This window comes from Emys orbicularis, chromosome 1 (assembly GCF_028017835.1).
Source record: "Emys orbicularis isolate rEmyOrb1 chromosome 1, rEmyOrb1.hap1, whole genome shotgun sequence".
In the NCBI taxonomy this organism is placed as follows: Eukaryota; Metazoa; Chordata; order Testudines; family Emydidae; genus Emys; species Emys orbicularis.
In genome coordinates, this window is record NC_088683.1 from 366,587,694 (window position 1) to 366,607,379 (window position 19,686).

The 19,686-nt window shown below is 46.0% G+C and overlaps 2 protein-coding genes across 2 annotated transcripts; both read right to left on the reverse strand.

Annotated features, from left to right (window-relative positions):
* Nucleotides 1-7,093: 7,093 nt before the first annotated feature.
* LOC135882663 (olfactory receptor 52P1-like) lies at nt 7,094-8,068 on the reverse strand. The gene has a single exon (XM_065409646.1). The coding sequence runs from the start codon at nt 8,030-8,032 to the stop codon at nt 7,094-7,096; it is 939 nt and encodes a 312-aa protein (XP_065265718.1). The 5' UTR covers nt 8,033-8,068.
* A 9,542-nt stretch (nt 8,069-17,610) lies between these two features.
* Nucleotides 17,611-18,603, reverse strand: LOC135882671 (olfactory receptor 52P1-like). The gene has a single exon (XM_065409658.1). The coding sequence runs from the start codon at nt 18,565-18,567 to the stop codon at nt 17,611-17,613; it is 957 nt and encodes a 318-aa protein (XP_065265730.1). The 5' UTR covers nt 18,568-18,603.
* Nucleotides 18,604-19,686: the final 1,083 nt, after the last annotated feature.

Genomic DNA, 19,686 nt, shown 5'->3' on the forward strand with positions numbered 1-19,686 from the left:
TGAAGGGAAGACAGAGGAAGGGCTGCATAGGAAGAGTGCCAGGGAAACAGAGAGGGCAAAAGCTAGGGTGGAGGCGTCTAAGGGTAGATAACCCAAGTGTGCATGGTCCGAGGGGGAAAACCTGTGGTAGATGGATGAATCCTGACTGTGGTGCCACTGTGGCAGGTGGGGAAGAACTATGTGGATGCCAGGAGGGCTGGAAGCCCCACAGCCCAGAGAGGTGGAGCAGCTACAGCAAGTGTCAGCCATGACAGGGACTATCCAGAGATGGGACCAGCATCCCAGCTAGGATGAGGTGAAAAGGCCCATGGGCGGTGATGGCCAATGACATCCCATTCCCTCCGCATCCAGCACCCACATCGATGTGGCCATGGCCAGACTCCACACGGCCTCTGGGACTGAAGTCTGCTGAGCCAGCTGGCCTCAGTGGCTGGGTCACATCCAGCACCGGGAAAAAGCCCCTGCGTTTCAACCACATGCGCCCCCTACTCAGAAATTCGGGATGTGCCACTGAGGAGACACCAGAGATCTTATTGGATCATCAAAGGGCCACCTAACCCCTGCACTGGGCAATGATCTGGGGAGGTCAGTTCTGAGGGGACACCTACTCCACCTCAGTGACACTGGGAAACTCCCTGGTTGGCTACCTAGACAACCCCGCAGGACACCCTGCTGCATTCCCTGGCCCAGAGCCGTCTCTCACCACCATGTGGTGCCTCATGGAGCTGTGGGGAACCAATTGGCTGTGTGTTTGAGCACCAGCACCTGCTGCAAACCTTGGTCCCTGGGCCTGGAAAATATGGCTACGCAGCTGGCTGCCCTGACTAAGGCAGATATGGGCAGCCTGAGTCATGGCTTACCATGGCTGTAGAGGAGCTGGAGTGAGCTGTTTCCAATGGCCCAGAATACTGAGAGAAGCCAATTTCCCACCACAAGTTCCCCCCACCACAGTGGCCACCTCAGCCCAGCAGGCCCCCTGGCTGTGGTGGGAATGGAGCCCCACGGTGATGGGAACCATTTTGGTGGGATGCCATCTCCTGCACCACAAACGGCCCTGATCTTTACACCCCTCACCTCCCTTGGTGCCAAACACCACCCCCTTTACATCATATTCAGGCCCATCGTGCCCTGAGGGTCATGATCCCATGGCAGGGTTTCTTGGTCACCGCATATCCCAGGAGAAATCACCTCAGCAGCCAATTTGCTACCACCGTGTGGGGCTTCAGTCTCCAGTGTGAGCTCGACTCAGGGCACTTGGAATATTTTCAGCTTCTGCATTTTGCTGGAAACTTCGCTGCTGCCATCACTTCGGCTTGTGTTGTACACTTCTCTCCCTTTGTCACAAAATGATCCATTTCTCAGGTAAGCTGTTTCTCGCTGTAAGTGTGCTGCTGATAATGGTTTTAAGTTTCTTTTTAAATACCTGGAGGAAAAACCACACAATGGACATCTGACGTGTCACAGTTGCTAGGAGAGCCCTTCCCAGGTCTAATGTAAACCCCTCCAGAGCCCCATGTGGCTGTGGCTTTCACTGTCACCCACATTTCCTGCTGTCTCCCTGATTTTGCTGGGGCTCCAGCTGTCCCCTTTGTCCCTTTACACCCTCCGAGGGCCAACAGCCAGAGCTCTTTAAAAAAGAGGCACACAGTTTGCACCTTCCTTTACACATTTCCACGTCTCCCATAGTTTGATAACTGCTGCTCTAAACAGATCTGAATGAAAGCAACGTCCACAAGAAAGCACGAGAACTGTCCGTTAGAATGATTAGCCAGTTTTTCAACTCCTTCATACAGATCATTGTCACTTGCAAAACTAAGCTTATTTGGCTGAATGACACGGAATTGATCACCTGCAAGCTTTGAATGTGATTGGAAAGCTGTACATTTATTATAGCGAGACACCTGTAAAACATGTTCACTTTGAAATAACTTTGTGAGTCGGCAAGACTTTCACCTTGTGACAGCCATTTCTCAGGGCTGGTTGGCAGGGGAGCGATGCCTAGTAGTCAGGGCTCAGGCCTGTGATGTGCAGGGGATTATTGGTAGGGGAGCCTGGGCCCTCCCACTCCATTAGGATTTGACCCAGGGCCCGTGGGGGCTATCTGTCCTCTGACAGCAAAGGTGGTGTGACGAGCTGGACCTCCCCCCCCTCCTGTATGCCACCTGATTTACGGGGTTTCACAAAGCCATTCCTGATGCACCAGCCTGGATTCCCTCTCCCTGTTTTGCTGAATTAGGCTCTCTGGCCTCTTGCTGCAAACACACCCAGGTAGGGAAACACCCTGCTGCAGACACAGACTGAAGTCAGCTCTGTATGAGAGGACTCACCCAGCACTCATGTGCCCACCCCTCTTGGGGGATAAACCCAAAATAATAAAGTTTTCAACTGTATGGAATGTTCTGCACAGTGCAAGCTCATAAATATCACCCAGTCCCTCAGTGTGGAGAGTGATGTGCACAGCTTCTTGCAACTCTCAGATATGAATTTCACACCCTGGGTTATGTCATAAACAAGAAATAAGTTTATTAACTACAAAAGGTAAGTTTTAAGTGATTATGAGGGATAGCAAACAGATCAAAGCAGATTACCTTAGTAAATAAACAAAAAACGCAAACTGAGCTGAACACACTGGACAGGTAAGACATAAATTAGCAAATTCTCACGCTAAGTGATAAACAGCCTGGCAGTTTCTTAAGGCACAAGTTGTCTTGGCTTTCCTAGGTTTTCATTCGCAGGCTGAAAATCCTTATTGGTGGGGACTATCACTTCCCACAGTTCAGTCTTATTTTCTCAGGTGTTTCCCATTGGGTAGTGTGATCTCTGAGAGGTTTCTATTGTACACATTCCTTTGTGCTTGTGTGTATTTCCTCAATAAGCCATTAACATTTTTTGACTTTTTTACTGTCATACCCGAAAGGCTGCTGGTGGGGGTTTTCAACCTCAGGACATGTTTCAGCAACACATTCATAGGCACACTTCAAAACTTCACACACGATAATGGCATATCCGAGATAGTACCATCTAGCAGATCAAGACTTTTAGAATGACACCTCACAAGGCATACTTTAAACAAAACATACCCTAATTACATGACAGTGGTGAATATTGGTGTCTCAGGGTGTAAGAGGCAGCCTTCTCTCGGTCACTTCTTACCACCTACCTGCAAATGTCCCAAGTTCTCCATCTGGGGTAAGGTAGCATGAAGGGTGTCTCCTCACCCCAAGGCACCTTCTGGTGGCTCCATGTAGCAAGGTCATTCTCCTTTCTTCTTGGGGCAACTGCCTCCTCTTGCGGGGCCAGCTCTGTCCAAGGGATCTCCCCTGCTGGGGTAGTCCAAACAGCAAATATAGGGGATCAATCAAGCCTAGGGCTCATATTGGAGATGAATGCTTCCCTCTCAGGCTGTCCCTGCAGCAGACCCTCCCTTCCCTCAGAAAGGTACCTTTGGGCATTTATCATAGAATCACAGAAGATTGGGGTTGGAATAGATGTTAGGAGGTGATCCAGTCCAACCCCCTGCTCAAAGCAGGACCAACACCAACTAAATCATCCCAGACAGGGCTTTGTCCAGCGGGCCCTAAAAACATCTAAGGATAGAGGTTCCACCACCTCCCTAGGTAACCCATTCCAGTGCTTCACCACCCTCCTAGAGAAACAGCTATTCAGGGAGATATTCTGCCTTCCCTCAGATCATCTCCCCTATAGCTGCCAGTAGCAGGTCTGCTCTCCTCCCTGCTCTGCCACAAAATGAGCTGCTCCCCTGTATTTTTGGCTTCCTTAAGCACTTCTCTTCACACTTGATTTCTCTGCCCCATTTTCCTGATCATTTACTTGTTGAATGTTTGGCTTCTTGGACCACCTTTTCAAATGTAGCTAAAAGTTCAGTGGCTGTGGAAAATAATACTGCTCCTTTGTATAGGTCTGTGTCTCTGGGTTGTAGCAGTTTTGAAACAGCATTTACCATTTCCAGAAACTTTCTTTGGAGCACAATGAGAAAAACAAAACTAAAATTTTCTATTAATTTCTTTAATGCTGAAGACTCGTAAACTTCATTGGCCCTTTTACTCAGGAGAATAATTTCTGTGGGTGCCTTCCTTGTGTCTAAATACTGAATCTGAGAGGAAGAAGTGATTCATACTGGTTGTTGATCAACTGTGTAGTCAATTTCTTGAACAAGCTTTGATTTGTTATGAAATATGTTAAAGAGGGCAAATAAACAATGTCAGGTTTACTACTCTAACCCATTAATAAAATAATACAGGGAAAAGGTTTTATACAATATCAGTCTCTGGGAAGCCATCTCATGCAGTGATGTTACATTCACCTTATGCAGAAAGTGTGCTCCCCAAAGTCACACATTTCAGCTTTTATCATTCATATAAAAATGTCATAAGTTACAAATCTCGTTATGCGTCACTAAAATCCAACGCAGGAGTTTGTCCCAGGTCCTTAATGTAAGTTAGGAACTATTGTGGGGAACTTTCCTGGCTTCTGCATTACCCCAGGGGAATTGGCTAGAGAAAGGGTCTGCGTCCCCACTCCCACTCCCTTTACCCGGAGACCTGCCTCATCTGAAGGACTCCCCTTCCACACTCCTGTATGGAAATGGTGACCCATTCTCATCATAGTCACTTAGGACAGGGATTAGAGTGTCCTCACTCCGGGGTACTCTCTTCACACTGGACGCTTCTGACCCACTGATCACTACACTAAGTTCAACCCAAAGGTAATTTATTAAACAGCAATTTAAAAACAATGAAAAACTGAGAAATGTTCAAGGAAACAAGGAACTTCGCTCTGTGGGCATGGGGAACAAAACAAACAGCCATCTCTGGGATGTAAGACACTTTTCCAGTTTGTTCTTCACACAACCCAGGCCTCCTGCCCAGGCCCTGGCTCTAAGCTGTGATGATACCACAGGTAAGGGGGGAATAGCTCAGTGGTTTGAGCATTGGCCTGCTAAACCCAGGGTTGTGACTTCAATCCTTGAGGGGGCCATTTAGGGATGAGGGGGTTGGACTAAATGACCTCATGAGGTCCCTTCAAACCCTGATATTCTATGATGCATCTGCTCTGTCAGTAGCCACATACCCTCAGGCTCTAGGAAGTAGGACCCTTCTCCCCAACATCTGCCCTCCCTTCAGATTCACATACCCCCTTCTTAATCCATCCTTCAAGGCCCCCCTGTCTGGTAACATGGCCCCACCTTGCTCTCCCTAGCTTCTCATTGCACTTGGCTGTTGTGTTAGTTGTGGCATGGCCAGCATCCACTGTCCTGTCACTGTTGCCTCAGCTCCCAGATGTAGCTCAGCCCTGGATCCCCATTAGCGCAGCTGGTCTGTGCTGACCCAGGTTTGGTCTGCTCCAGCTGAAGATCCCCAGCACTGTTGCTCTGCCTCCAGCTCAGCTTGAATGATTGCCGGATTTCGACTGCATGATTAGCCCAAAGGGCTAGAAGTCGCTCAATCTATTTCTTGAAACAAAGGGTTTTTTTTTAATTAACACATTAGCCTATACATCAAGATCAGGATAGAAGATTTTATTAGATCTCTAGATTAGATCTGATTTTTTTTTTAAAAAAAAGCTACTAGCTCCTGCAGGAGTTGGTGAATATTAGCAACAAAACTGTGAGATGACAATCAAATTCCAAATCAAAATCCCAGTACTGGCACTTGTATCCCGATTGAGGATTGGCTGGTGTTTCAAACAAAAAACAGAGAATTACGGTATTAAATATAACCCCAAAGTAGCCGCAAACATGTGTAGCTAAAAACAACAATGCCATTATTATGTTAATTATTTCTAATGGCATTCGATGACGGACGCCAATGTTCATATTTTGAGTTGAATTAGTTTGTTAATGTTAGTCTCTAAAAGGCAACATTTCATACTCACTGTCTTCACTGGGAGAAGAATGCTTCTGCTGCTGCTCATATATATCAGCAATGACCAGAACAATCATTTCTTTCATTAGCAAATTCTTCACAACAGATTTTCGTCGTTGCATATACGCCTTAATAAGAATATTTTCTAAAAGTTCCTCTAGTATCTTGTTGCACAGTTTTGTTTTGATCAAGTTCATCTGAATAAAAAATCGTTAAACTGAAGCGTTGCTAAAAGGTAGCAACAGCAATGAAAAAGCAAACAAGCCAAATTCACTAACGTCTTTGTCCCCAGTGGCATTCTTGTGTTCAAGATGTTGAACCCAAAACTGCTCTACTTGGCTGTTCTGAGTATGAGGCCAGTGAACCATAGGCAAAACTCTCCATTGCTGCTCCAACTGTTGAAGGTCTCCACTAACCAATGGCAAAAATGAGATATCAGCCAAACTAAGTTGTCCCAAGCTGAGTGCAGTAAAAGGACTTAGTACTGCAAGCGATTCAGTCACCTTGACATTTGGTGATAATCTCTGTTTCATCTGTTGCAAAAACCCCAATATGAAATTTCGACATCTACTTTTGACATCTTTGACAACGTGAACGGTTAGTGTCAGTTTTGAAAGTTCTAGCGGAAAAGCAACTGTGCAAAGTGGTCAGTAATTTGACTCAACAGTTATTGTCATAGTTTAATGCAGCAGTCCTATTCTCAAAAATACATAGTTTCAGAACTGTCACCAACAAGCTCTAAAGAATGTCCTCAATTCCTGCAGCAGCTTTCCTGTATTATCACTTTCCAACTGAAACATTTGGTTTATCCTCCAGGTTTCCTGAATTAATGGACATAGCAAAATCAGGTAAATTTTTCTCACTGGATCACTGCACATATGAAAAAGAAGTTCGGGATTGTAGTTTCTGACTTTGTCTTTGGCTATCTGAAAGCATAGCTTTAGTTTGTCAAACTGATCAAGAACCCTGTTCACACCGGGCCTAATGCAAAGAAACCTTGCTTCAGAAAGCTGCAGTATCTTCTGGTAGTCTGGAAGTCATGGAAAGGCCAAGTGACAGGGTGTGTGGGCTTGGGGGTTGTGATGCTTAAAGAGATCAGGTGATGGTTAGAGAAAGGGAACTATGCAACAGAAAGAGCAGTGCTTGGAATGAGGAGAAATCCTTTCCTCCGCTTGTCAAAGAGTATTAACGTCAGTGGTCCCATGCGATCACATTCTGCAGATGTATTTGACCACTTTGTCACGAAGCTCTTTGGTTTTGACCCCATAAATGATCGGGTTGATCATGGGGGGGATGAGGAAGAAGAGGTTGGCCAAGATGATGTGAACATGGGGAGTGATACCCTGACCGAACCGGTGTGTCAGAGTGGAGAAAAAGAAGAGAGTAAAAGACGTCATCATCACACAGACGTGGGCCGTGCAGGTGTTGAGAGCTTTCTGGTAGGCTTTCTTGGAGGAGATTTTGAGGACGGCCCTGATGATCAGACCATAGGACAGGGCAACCAGTGTCAGATCTAACCCAATTACTACAAATGCCATCACCAAGCCGTATGTCTTGTTGACAGTGGTATCCCCACACGACATCTTTGCCACAGCTATATGCTCGCAGTATGTGTGGGGGATAATGCGGTTGGCACAGAATGGCTGCCTACTCAGAAGCAGGGGCAGGGGCAGAATGAAGAAAACAGCTCTTATCAAACCCGCAAGCCCTAGCTTTGCTATTCGTGCATTGGTGAGGATGGTGGCATACCTCAGAGGGCTACATATGGCAACATAGCGATCGAAGGCCATTGTCACGAGGACGGCTGACTGCATAATAGAAACTGTGTGAAGGAAAAACATCTGGGTGAGGCAGCCATCCACAGTAATGCCCTTGAAATTGAACCAAAATATACACAGTGCCTTTGGCACGACGGAGGTAGAGGTGCCAATGTCTGTGAGCGCCAGCATGCAGATCAGCAGGTACATTGGCTTGTGCAGGGTCTCCTCTTTGCCTACAACAAACAGAACCATGACATTTCCAAACAGGCCCATAATGTAGAACATAGAGAAAGGGATGGAAATCCAGACGTGGGCAGCTTCTAGGCCAGGGATGCCCAATAGGATAAATGGTGAAGAGTCAGAGGGGGTGAGGTTGAAAGCTGCCATGAGGTGGTCAATGCATCAATCGGGCTCAGAAATGCTCAGGGTGCCTGTGAAGGGAGAAAAGCACAGGTAGGGAGTTACACACTTTATAACAAATATTTGATAATTATTAACAATCTAGAATGGGGGGGTGAGCAGTGAGGTGGCAACATTTGCAGATGGCACCAAATTATTTAGGTCATAGTCAAGTCCTGAGAAGTCCTCAGAGGGAGCTAACCCAGTCATGTGAATGGCACATGACCTTCAGTGTCAATAACTGCAACATGTATGCCCATTGGAGGAAAAAGCTTGAACTCCTCAAACACCTAACAAGGTTATAATTTAATTATATGAACTCAAGACATGGACTTTGGTGTCAGGGTGCACAGCCTTATGAAACCCTGCTCGCAGGGCAAGCAGGGACAGAAACTAAGCAAAAAATTGAAATCCAGGAGGAGTGGGATGGGAAATCACACAGAAAATACAATGCCATGAGATCAGTCTGACAATGTTTCACTCGCCTCTGGTCTCCTCTGTGTAGTACTGGGCACCCTTCTCACACAGGATATTGCAGAACTAGAGGGGTTCAGGGAAGGGCAACGAGAATGATCAAGGAGAGAGGTTGAAGAGACTGGGATCATTACCTTACAAAGGAGATAAATACAAGGGGATATGAAAAAAGTCTATAAAATACTGACTGGTAGAGAGTAGTTTGAGCATGTGTTCTCCCTGTTTGATAACACAAGATCAAGAGAGCATTCAATTACACTGAAACATGGCAAGTTCAAAACAGATAAAAAAGAATGCTATATTCACTTGATGCCTAATTAAACTGAGAAACAAGTTGCCACAAAAGGAAGTTGAGGCCAGGTGCTAAGCAAGAATCAGGAAGGCTTTGGACCTCTACATGGATAGTGTCACTGTCCAGTTACAATAGTTACAGCTACATGAATATTTTGGAAAGCCTATACGACCATGTGTTTCAGGACACAAGCCAATCTCTAACTGTTAGGCATTCGGTTGACACCCTCATGATAGTCAGGTCATCCCCCTGCATAAACCCACTTCTGGGTTTCTTATACTTTGTACTGCAGCACCTGGGGCTGTCATTGTCAGAGAGAGGACACTGGACTAAATGGACTATAGGTCTGATCCACGATGCAGTTCCTATATTGAAAAGGAGCCAAGTTTCCCTCATGGAAATAGACATTCTCATGCTGGCATATGACTTTGTACTCCAGAGAATGGGCATGAGGGGCACAAGTGTTGTGGTATTTCCGGCTAAGGCTGGCACCTCTATCACTTCCCTTGTTTCTTTTGGTGAGACACTTTCTTGCAGGCACCCAGCTTTGTCTGAGGCATAAGTTACAGGTGGTAACTGACAAGTGTAAGCAGAGACATGGGTCAGCAGCTCACCTGCCAACCCTTCTCATGCCTGAATATCAAAGAAGTTTGCAGATGATGCAACAATTGGGGGTTGATAAATAATGAAGAGGACAAGTCACTGATTCAGAGCAATCTGGACTGATTGGAAAACTTGGTCGAAGCAACCAAAATGTGTTCTAATTTGGCCATCTAAATATCTACATCTAGGAACAAAGAATGTGGGTGATGCTCACATGATGGGGGGATATCGTCGGAAGTGCAATGACCCTGAACTAGATTTGGGGGCATGAAGGGATAATTAGCTAAACAGGAGCTCCCAGTGTGACCATGTGGCCAAAAGAGCCTGAGATGATAACCGGGGAAATCTGAAGGAGAGGTAGAGATGTTATACCTGTATATTTGGCACTGGTGTGACTGCTGCTGGAATTCTGTGTCCAGTTCTGGTGTCCATGATTAAAGATGGATGTTGATACACTGAAGAGGGTTAAGAGAAGAATCACAATAATTAGTAAAAGAGCAGAAGACCTGCCCAATAGTGATAGACTCAAAGATCTCAATCTGTGTAGTTTAACAAAGATGGTTAAGGGGTGACTTGATTACAGGCTGTAAGTACCTACCCAGGGAACCAATATTTAATAATAGGCTATTCAGACTAGCATACAGGGGTGTAATAGGATCCAATGGCTAGAAGTTGAAGTTATAGAAATTCTGTCTGGAAATAAGTATGAGATTCCAGTAACTCTCCTGTCAGCTCATTTTTTATTCAAACGAGCTTATCCGTCCTTAGAGGCCACAGGATGACTCCAGTTGAAGTCACAAGGCTCATGGCTGGTGCAAATCAGGCTATTAATTTAAGTCCCTACATGTGGATTCAGGGTGAACTCCTGACTGTTTTCAGAGCTTTGCCATTGATCTCAATGGGATGAGATTCACCCTGAGTTTTTTACTTTTGGCTACAAGCTGCAAAAATCACGGGTTTGGTTCATGGTACAGAAAGCACACTTCTGTAAGGGTGTTGAAAGTGTATGGAGGGAACCCCCAGTTTTTGTGGCATTCTGAGACTGGGCATGAAAGAAGGGGATTCCAAAACATGTGGGCCCCGATTTGGTTCTCAGAGAGGCCAGCATCAATCTGGAGTGACTCAGGGAAGGTTGAATGCGAGAGCAGAATCTGGCCAGTGTGCGGCCCATTCTTGTTGTGAACCCTCTGGTAACACAGATACCCACTGCAGAGACTTTGGCTGCACTTCCTAATAAGGCAGTGAAGTCACTGAATTGGAAAAATTGAGTGAACCAGAGGAAAAAGCACACCACCCAAAAAAAGAAGATATTGAGACAGATAGAAGGACACAGTAAGAGACAAGGAATTGATCTTAAAAATAAATATTTGTCTAAACTATCTCCAGTGCATATTTACTTTCAATTTTACCAGGTAAATCCCTTAGTGTTTCTAACAATACTAAACAAACAGTTCAAGTCACCGTGCTGGTGAATTCCCGCCCAGATGGTTCCTGACTTGTACCCTGGAACCCTTCCTGAGCCCTCAGCACTAACTTTAGTGTGGGAACAGGCAACTCACCGAAATCCTGCTCAGCAGAGAGAAGAAATCTCTTTATGGCGACAGGAAGGTAGAGCCCTAAAAATCAAGGTATGAATCTCACATGTCTGACACTTGCCATGTTGAGTAGCGATTTTTATGATTCCCCTGTACACTCCCTGCAGACTCTCAGGTTGGCAGGACTCCCAGACAATTCCCTTGGCTCTATGAGCAGCGGGAAGAGCAGAAAATAGACCCTGGAGAACTACAGCTTGAGATCCTCCCCTGGGAGGCTCTCAAGAAATAATTTGCTGATACCAGGGGCTCAAGATTGTCAGGGTAAACTATCTTGCAGACTCTTGTTCAGCCTAACATTGACAATGGGATTTTTTTTTCTGTGTATAATGTACAGCCATCTAGACTATCGGTGGGAAAAACTGCCACGAGATATGGGACCAAAAATGTTTTTCAATTGATAGTAGCAGCGTATCGCTGCATACAGCCCATGCAGTTGCAATGTACAGTATATTAGCCTCTGCAAAGTCAATGCCACTTGGTGAAGGCCAAACAAAGTGATACTTAATTGATTCAAGCCATAGGGTATGGGAAAGGCTTTCTTCTCCCAGGATTCTGGCATCAAAGGTATTTGCCAGTATCCCTTTGTGAGCTCTAAAGCAGATATACATCTGGAAGCTCAAACACTTCTAATATTTCATCTCCTTTCTGCATCGGGTAATCATCAAATTTCAATATTGTGTTGATATTTCAGATATCGATGCAGAAAAAGGGTTGTGCTATCCTGTGTCAGAATTAGTACAATGGGACTTCTACTCTCACTGTGGTGTTTTACGTTGTTATGCCCTGCTGGGGTGAGAGCACAGGGGTAAAGGAATCAAACAATTGCTATATCTGGATGTTTTGTACTGGATACAGTCCCTGACACATGCTTGCATTACAGGTGCCTGGGGGCCTAATTTTGGATCCTGAAGGTATGAGTGCAATGGGTTATTGGCCCCGCGGTTGAGTCTGGGAGCCATGGAAACTGCTGCGACCCTCTAACCACCCAGCTGGGCTCGCCCTTTTCAATACCGCTTTGCTGGTGATTCAGCCTCTCCTGACCCTGTTATCACCCAACACGACAGCAGATGGTGCCACACACCCAAACTGAGCTATCCGAGGGATTACTTAAGCCACCAAAGACCAATCAGCAGACACCTGGTGTTAAAGGGTTTTCCTTTCACCCTCTCCCTTTCTCTGACTGAATCTACTAAGATAAACACAAGTTGATGTTGCTGAGGATGTGCGTGGCTGTAATAATCAAGTGTGTGGCACTTGATGGACTGTTGTGCAGGTGGGCAGCTTAGAGGGAACATTGATCCCATCCTGGTGGCCATGGTCTCGATTAGCAGCCCTTGGTGATACGGTTTGTGCCTGTGCATTCGATTGCAGAATGCTGTGTGTGGATTGCTTTCTCAGACACATATCCCTGAAGTCTTTTAATGTACCTGCTGTGAAGACTGTTAGTAGCAACATTTTCAGGCTTTGTCACACGTCAATCTGCTTTGGCCTCCCATCTTTGGGGGCTTTTTGTATCAAGTTGGGCAGTGTCAATATGGAAACCTCTGCATCCAGAAACTTCTCATGAGGGGATCATCTGGGCAATTTCAAATCCCAGAGAGGTGGGTACAGCCCTCCGGGTGCTAACTGCCCAGGGCTGGGAATCTACTATTTGGGACAAAACAGGGACAAACGGGAATGGGCTTGTATTTGAAAGGTTTAAGCTCAGGAGCAGGATGGGGACACTCCTGGATCATGCCGGCTGCACCAAAAAAGGAGTCCAAGGAGTCGGTGAGTCTTCCTAGAGGAACGCTGTCCAGGTGTGTAAGACAGCTAAGAAACAGAAACAAACCCCCTATAGTCGCAGCGAAATTCCTTGCTGAGTGTTGTCCTCCCGGATGGATTGATGGCTGTTTTGGCCAGTGCCAGGAGCAGTCTGATGAGGACTTGTGACTCAATGGTGTTACCCTGCTGGTAAGGGTGGGGTTCAGCACCGAGGGGCTTTGGTTAAGAGACTAGGAGACCCGCTCCATAAAACACACATCATTTACTGAGTGATACAGTAGCATACATACACAATAGAAAAAACTTGCTCTTTATGATTCGTCTTAATCCCAGCTCTGTTCTTGCTAGCGGGGGCTCTCTAGATCACAAGGCTAGGAGTCCCTTGCTTGCTGTCATTCAGTGTCTGAATAACAAAACAACTCCCCTCTCTGTCCTACCCTCTATGCTCCGAGGCAAACAACCCCCTGTATATTTACAAACTTCAAAAGAAACCTGTCTCCAAGCAAACCTTTCTCATTTTCCCACAAATAAGTAATGGCGGCCACCTACTAATCATAACCATTGTCTATGAACACCGTGCATGGCAGGGCTGCACTCTATCACTAGCTATGATCTCCGCCCGTGGTCCAAGGGCACAGTTCTCTTACTCTACAATGGGGCCACGTTTGTGGGAGAAGGGCAAGCACTGTTGTGTTCTCCAGTCCTGGTACCCATTGTCCAGAAGGTCTTAGACTGACACCAGCTAGGACTGACCTCTGGTGAGGGAGCCTCTGCCACCAGGGTAAGGAGATGGGGGTGGGGCAGTAAGCTGGCTATCAAATCTAGATATACATTTGTCGTTGCTACCTATCGAAGCTATAGGAAAGAAGAAGATCAAACTCCATGTGGAACAGAGTCTAGTGATATTTGCATGTCTCTTTTGGGAATTTGGGATTTTGTCCTTCCTGCACAGAAATGGTTATTGAGAGACCTCTGCCAGAGACAAATGGGTGGGGGTGACTGTGGGCCGAGCTCCTCTTGGTAGCTTTCCTATTTTGGAATTGTAGGACAACTTTACTTATACGACAATGATTTACCTATCAGCAAAGAGTCCTGTGGCACCTTACAGACTAACAGACGTATAGAAGCATGAGCTTTTGTGGGTGAATACCAACTTCTTTGGATGCATGATTTACCTGCGACTCAGCCTAAGAAGGGTCCAGGATTGCAGTGAATTTTTTTCATTCTGCCCCAGGAGATCAAAGTCTGGGCAAAAAAATCTAATCTCTACGTCAGCCCAACCTAGTGGAGAACATGGAGAAGCAGAGAACCAGATGATCCCTCTGTGCAGAGTGATTCCCAACTCAGCAACCACCTCAAGTACAAAACCCTGAATGCTTTAATAGTGTGTGTGTGTGGGAACCTACTTCAGTCATTGCTTTCCCAAAGCAGTCAGCATGACCCATATAATCCCTCCCACCTCTGCCCATCTCTTTAGGGGGATAACAAGCTTACCAGACTGTTTGCTCTTCTTCAGCATCTCTATGGATGTCTTATTTTAAGTGGGGTGACAGGACAGTTGGCTCCCAGTTTGGTGCTGTACATGGGCATGGAGGGAGGGCTGGCCCATAGACTGTGCCATGGGCGATGTATCACCATGCCACAGATGTGTGGTGTTCACACGAACCATCAGTGTGTTAACCCCACCATGGCCCATGCTGGCCACCACCTCATGGACTCAGCAGTGGGATTCCAAGTGCCCTGAGTCGAGCTCACACTAGAGACTGAAGCAAATGGGCTGCTGAAGTGATTTCTCCTGGGACACGCGGTGACCAAGAAACCCTGCCATGGGATCATGACTCTCAGGGCACTATGTTCCTGAATACGATGTAAAAGGGGTGTTGTCTGGCACCAAGGGAGGTGAGGGGTGTAACGACCAGAGCCGTGTGTGGCTGCGGGAGATGGCATCTCACCAAAATGGTCCCCATCACCATGAGGCTGCATTCCCTCCACAGCCAGAGGGCCTGCTGGGCTGAGGTGGCCACTGTGGTGGGGGGAACTTGTGGCAAGGGATGGGCTTCTCTCAGTACTCAGGGCCATTGGTAACAGCTCACTGTATCTCCTCTACAGCCATGGTAAGCCATGACTCAGGCTGCCCATATCTGCCTGAGTCAGGGCAGCCAGCTGTGTGCAGTGATGTTACATTCACCTTACTCAGAAAGTGTGCTCCCCAAAGTTACACATTTCAGATTTTTTTCATTTATATGATATTTCACAAGTCACTAAAATCCAGCCCAAAATCCAGTTTGTCCCATTCCCTACTGTATGTGGGGCAATGGTCCTGCTGTTGTGGGAAACTTTCCTGGCTTCTGCAGCACCCAGGAGAATTGGCTAGTGAAAGGTTTCAGAGTAGCAGCCGTGTTAGTCTGTATCCGCAAAAAGAACAGGAGTACTTGTGGCACCTTAGAGACTAACAAATTTATTAGAGCATAAGCTTTCGTGGGCTACAACCCACTTCTTCGGATGCATATGCATCCGAAGAAGTGGGTTGTAGCCCACGAAAGCTTATGCTCTAATAAATTTGTTAGTCTCTAAGGTGCCACAAGTACTCCTGTTCTTTTGGCTAGTGAAAGGGTTTCAGTCCCCACTCCAATTCCCTTTACCCAGAGACCTGCCTCACCTCAAAGACTCCCCGTACACTCTCCTGTGTAGCAGATTCCTCGTAATGGTGACATGGCTGGGCCCAGGATTCCTGGCAGGCTAAACCTCCAGTCTCATCGCGGTCACTTAGGACAGGTGCTAGGGTGACCCCACTCCAGGGTACCCTCTTCACACCAAATGCTTCTGTGACCCACCGATCACTACATTAAGTTCAAACCACATATAATTTACTAAACGGTAATTGTTAAAAAAAAAGAAAACATGAAAAATGTTCAAGAAACAAGGAACCCCACTCTGTGGGCATGGGGAACACCACAAACAGCTGATGTAAGAAATGTTCCCAGTTTGTTCCTCACATGTCCCATGCCTCCAACCCAGGCCGTGGCTGCTCTGCCTGATACCACAAGTAAGGCACCTGTTCTGGTGGTGGTCACACTCCCTCCGGCTCTAGGTTGCAGTACTCTTCTCCCCAGCATCTGTCCTTCCATCAGGTCTACGTACACCCTTCTGCCTTCTGGGCTGCTTCTCTTCCCCTTATGTGTCTGGCTGCTGCTGCTCTGCCTCCAGCTCAGCTCGAAACATTGCCAGATTTCGACTGCATGATTAGCCCAAATTTAAAAACTAACCCAAAAGTAACTCAATCTATTTCTTGAAGCAAACAGTTTTGGGTTTTGTTTTCAGTCAACACGTTGGCCTATATATCAAGAAAGAAATGGAAGATTTCATTAGATATCTAGTATAGATTTTTTTTTTAAAGCTACAAGTCCCAGCAGGAGCTGGTGCACATTAGCAACAAAGCTATGAGATGATAATCAAATTCAAAATCAAAATCCCAGTACTGGTTCTTGTATCCCGATTGAGGGTTGGCAGGTGTTTCAAAAAAGCAACAGAATGACGGTATTAAAAATAACCCAAAAGAAGCCCAAAACATATGTAGTGTAAAAACAACAATCACATTATTATGTTATTTTTTTTCTAATGGCATTCAGTGATGGTAGTCAATGTCCATATTTTGAGATGAATTAGTTTCTTGCTGTTAATTTCTAAAAGGCAACATTTCATCCTTGCTATCTTCATTGGGAGTAGAACGCTCCTCCTGCTGCTTATACATCAGCAGTGACCACTGCAATCATTTCTTTCTTTGATGCAAACTGTTCACAACAGATTTTGTGTCATAATAAGAATGTTTTCTAAAAGTTCCTCTTGCATCTTCTTGCACAATTTTGTTTTTATCAAGTTCATCTGAGAAAATCATTCAACTGCAGCATTGCTAAAAGGTAACAACAGGAATGAAAGAGCAAACAAGCCAAGTTCTCTAAAGATTTTGTTCTCAGCAGAATCCGTGTGTTAGAGAACTTCAAACTGCTCAACTTGGTTTTCCTGAGCATGAGGCCAGTGAACCATAGGCAAACCTCTCCATTGCTGCTCCAACTGTCCAAAGTCTCCACAAACCAATGGCAAAAATGAGATATCAGCCAATCTAAGTTGTGCCGAGCTGAGTGCAGTAAAAGGACTTAATACTGCAAGCGATCCAATCACCTCGATATTTGGTGGCTATCTCTGTTTCATCTGTTTCAAAACTCCAACATGAAATCTCGACACCTATTTTAACATCTTCGACCATGTGAACTGTTAGTGTCTGTTTTGAGAGTTCCAACTGGAAAGCGACTCAATGGTTTTGGTTGTAGTTTAACATAGCAGTCCCGTTCTCAAAAATACATGGTTTCACAACTCTCACCAATAAGCTCTAGAAGGTAAATTTTACTCACCGGATCGCTGCACCTATGAAAAAGAAGTTCAGCATTGTTGTTTCTTCCTTTGTCTTTGGCTATGTAAAAGCGCAGCTTTAGTTTGTCAAACTGATCAAGAACCCTGTTCACACAGGGATTAATACAAGCCACCTTGCACCAGAAAGCCGTAATATCTTTTGGTAGTCTGGAAGTCATGGAAAGGCCAAGTGACAGGGTGTGTGGGGGTTGGAGGCTGATGGGTGATACTGAAAGAGGTCAGGTGATGGTCAGAGAGCGGGAACTCAGCTATGGAGAGAGCAGAGCTTGGTGATGGAGTGATAAGATATTAGGTGTGAGGAATTTCTCGTACAGTGTATTTCCACAATGGTGAGTTAAGCCAAACTAGGAGAGAGCACCTGTGATTAACAAGGAGATATCATTTCCCCATCTAGTCAGGAAGGTTTAAAGTCAGTGGCCCCCGAGAGAACACATTCTGGAAGTGCATTTGACCACTTTCTCACGAAGTTCTTTGTTTTTGACCCCATAAATGATAGGGTTGAGCATGTTGGGGAGGAGGAAATAGAGGTTGGCCAAAATAATACGAATGTGCGGAGTGATGCCCTGGCCGAACCTATGTGTCAGAGTGGAAAAGAAGAAGGGAGGATAAGACATCAACATCACACAGATGTGGGCCGTGCAGGTGTTGAGGGCTTTCTCGTGGGCTTTCTTGGAGGAGATTCTGAGGACAGCCCTGAGGATCAGACCATAGGACAGGGCAATGAGCATTAGGTCTAACCCTAAAACTACAAATGCTATCACCAAGCCATACATCCTATTGACTGTGATGTCCCCACATGATACCTTTGCCACAGCCATGTGCTCACAATACGTATGGGGGATAATGTGGTTGGCACAGAATGACAGCCTGCTCAGGAGCAGGGGCAGAGGCAGAATGAAGAGAACAGCTCTTATCAAACCCAAGAGCCCTAGCTTAGCTATTCGTGCATTGGTGAGGATGGTGGCGTATCTCAGAGGGTTACATATGGCAACATAGCGATCAAAGGCCATTGTCACGAGGACGGCTGATTGCATAATAGAAACCGCATGAAGGAAGAACATCTGGGTGAGGCAGCCACCCAGAGTAATGCCTTTCAAATTGAACCAAAATATACACAGTGCCTTCGGCACGACGGAGGTAGATGTGCCAATGTCTGTGAGTGCCAGCATGCAGAGTAGCAGGTACATCGGCTTGTGCAGGGTCTGTTCTTTGCTTACAACATAAAGAAGCATGAAATTTCCCAACAGGCCAATTACAAAGAACATAGAGAAAGGGATGGAAATCCAGATGTGAGCAGCTTCTAGCCCAGGGATGCCCATTAAGATGAACGTTGAAGGGTCAGAGGGGGTAAGGTTGAAAGCTGCCATGAGGTGGTCGATGAGATGATCAGGGTCAGAAACTATCAAGGTTCCTGTGAAGGAAGAGAAGCACAGTAAGGGGGTTACACACTTTATAACAATTATAACAAATAGTTATATTTGATAAACATCCGGGGGTAGCCGTGTTAGTTGGTATCCACAAAAACAACAAGGAGTCCGGTGGCATCTTAAAGACTAACATATTTATATGGACATAAGCTTTTGTGGATAAAAAACCCACTTCTTCAGATGCATGGAGTGAGAATTACAGATGCAGGCATTGTTATACTGACACATGAAGAGAAGGGAGCTACCTCACAAGTGGAGAACCAGTGTTGACAAGGCCAATTCGATCAGGGTGGATGTAGTCCTCTCCCAATAATTGATGAGGAGGTGTCAATTCCAGGAGAGGAAAAGTTGCTTCTGTAATGAGCCAGCCACTCCCAGTCCCTATTGAAGCCCAAATTAATGGCATAAAATTTGCCAATGAATTTTAGTTCTGCTGTTTCTCTTTGAAGTCTGGTTCTGAAGTTTTTTTGTTCAAGTCTGGCTACTTTTAAATCTGTTATAGAATGTCCAGGTGGTGACACCCAGGCTGCAGTTCTGTGACTTGACAGGGCAAGTCCCCACCCTGTGCAACTTCCATCCCTGCCACACAGCGATACCCCTCACTCAGGTGCCAGACCCCACAGCAACAGCTCACAGAAATACCTCCTCAGATGAGGTTAAACTCAGTGTCTGCCTGCACCGGGGAAAAAGGGGAGATCAGCCTGAACTGCCTTTCCGGGGGTGAAGGGAACCCCAGCAGCAGTCAGCCTATGCAGGGAAGGAGAGAGGGACAGACCCAGTGAGAGAGACAGAGGATGTGGAGAATAAAAGGAGCCAGCGTGAGTAACTCCTCCTCAAAGCGAAACAAAGCTTTAACGTATTGCAGCCCATTAGATCTCAATGGGACGAGATTCACCCCAAGTTTTTAACTTTTGGCTACAAGCTGCAAAAATCACGTGTTTGGGTCCTGCTACAGAGAGTGCTGAAAGAGTCTGAAGGAAATCCCCAGTTTATGTGGTGTTCTGAGACCAGGCATGAAAGATGGGGATTCCAAAACACATGGGCCCTGATTTGGCTCTC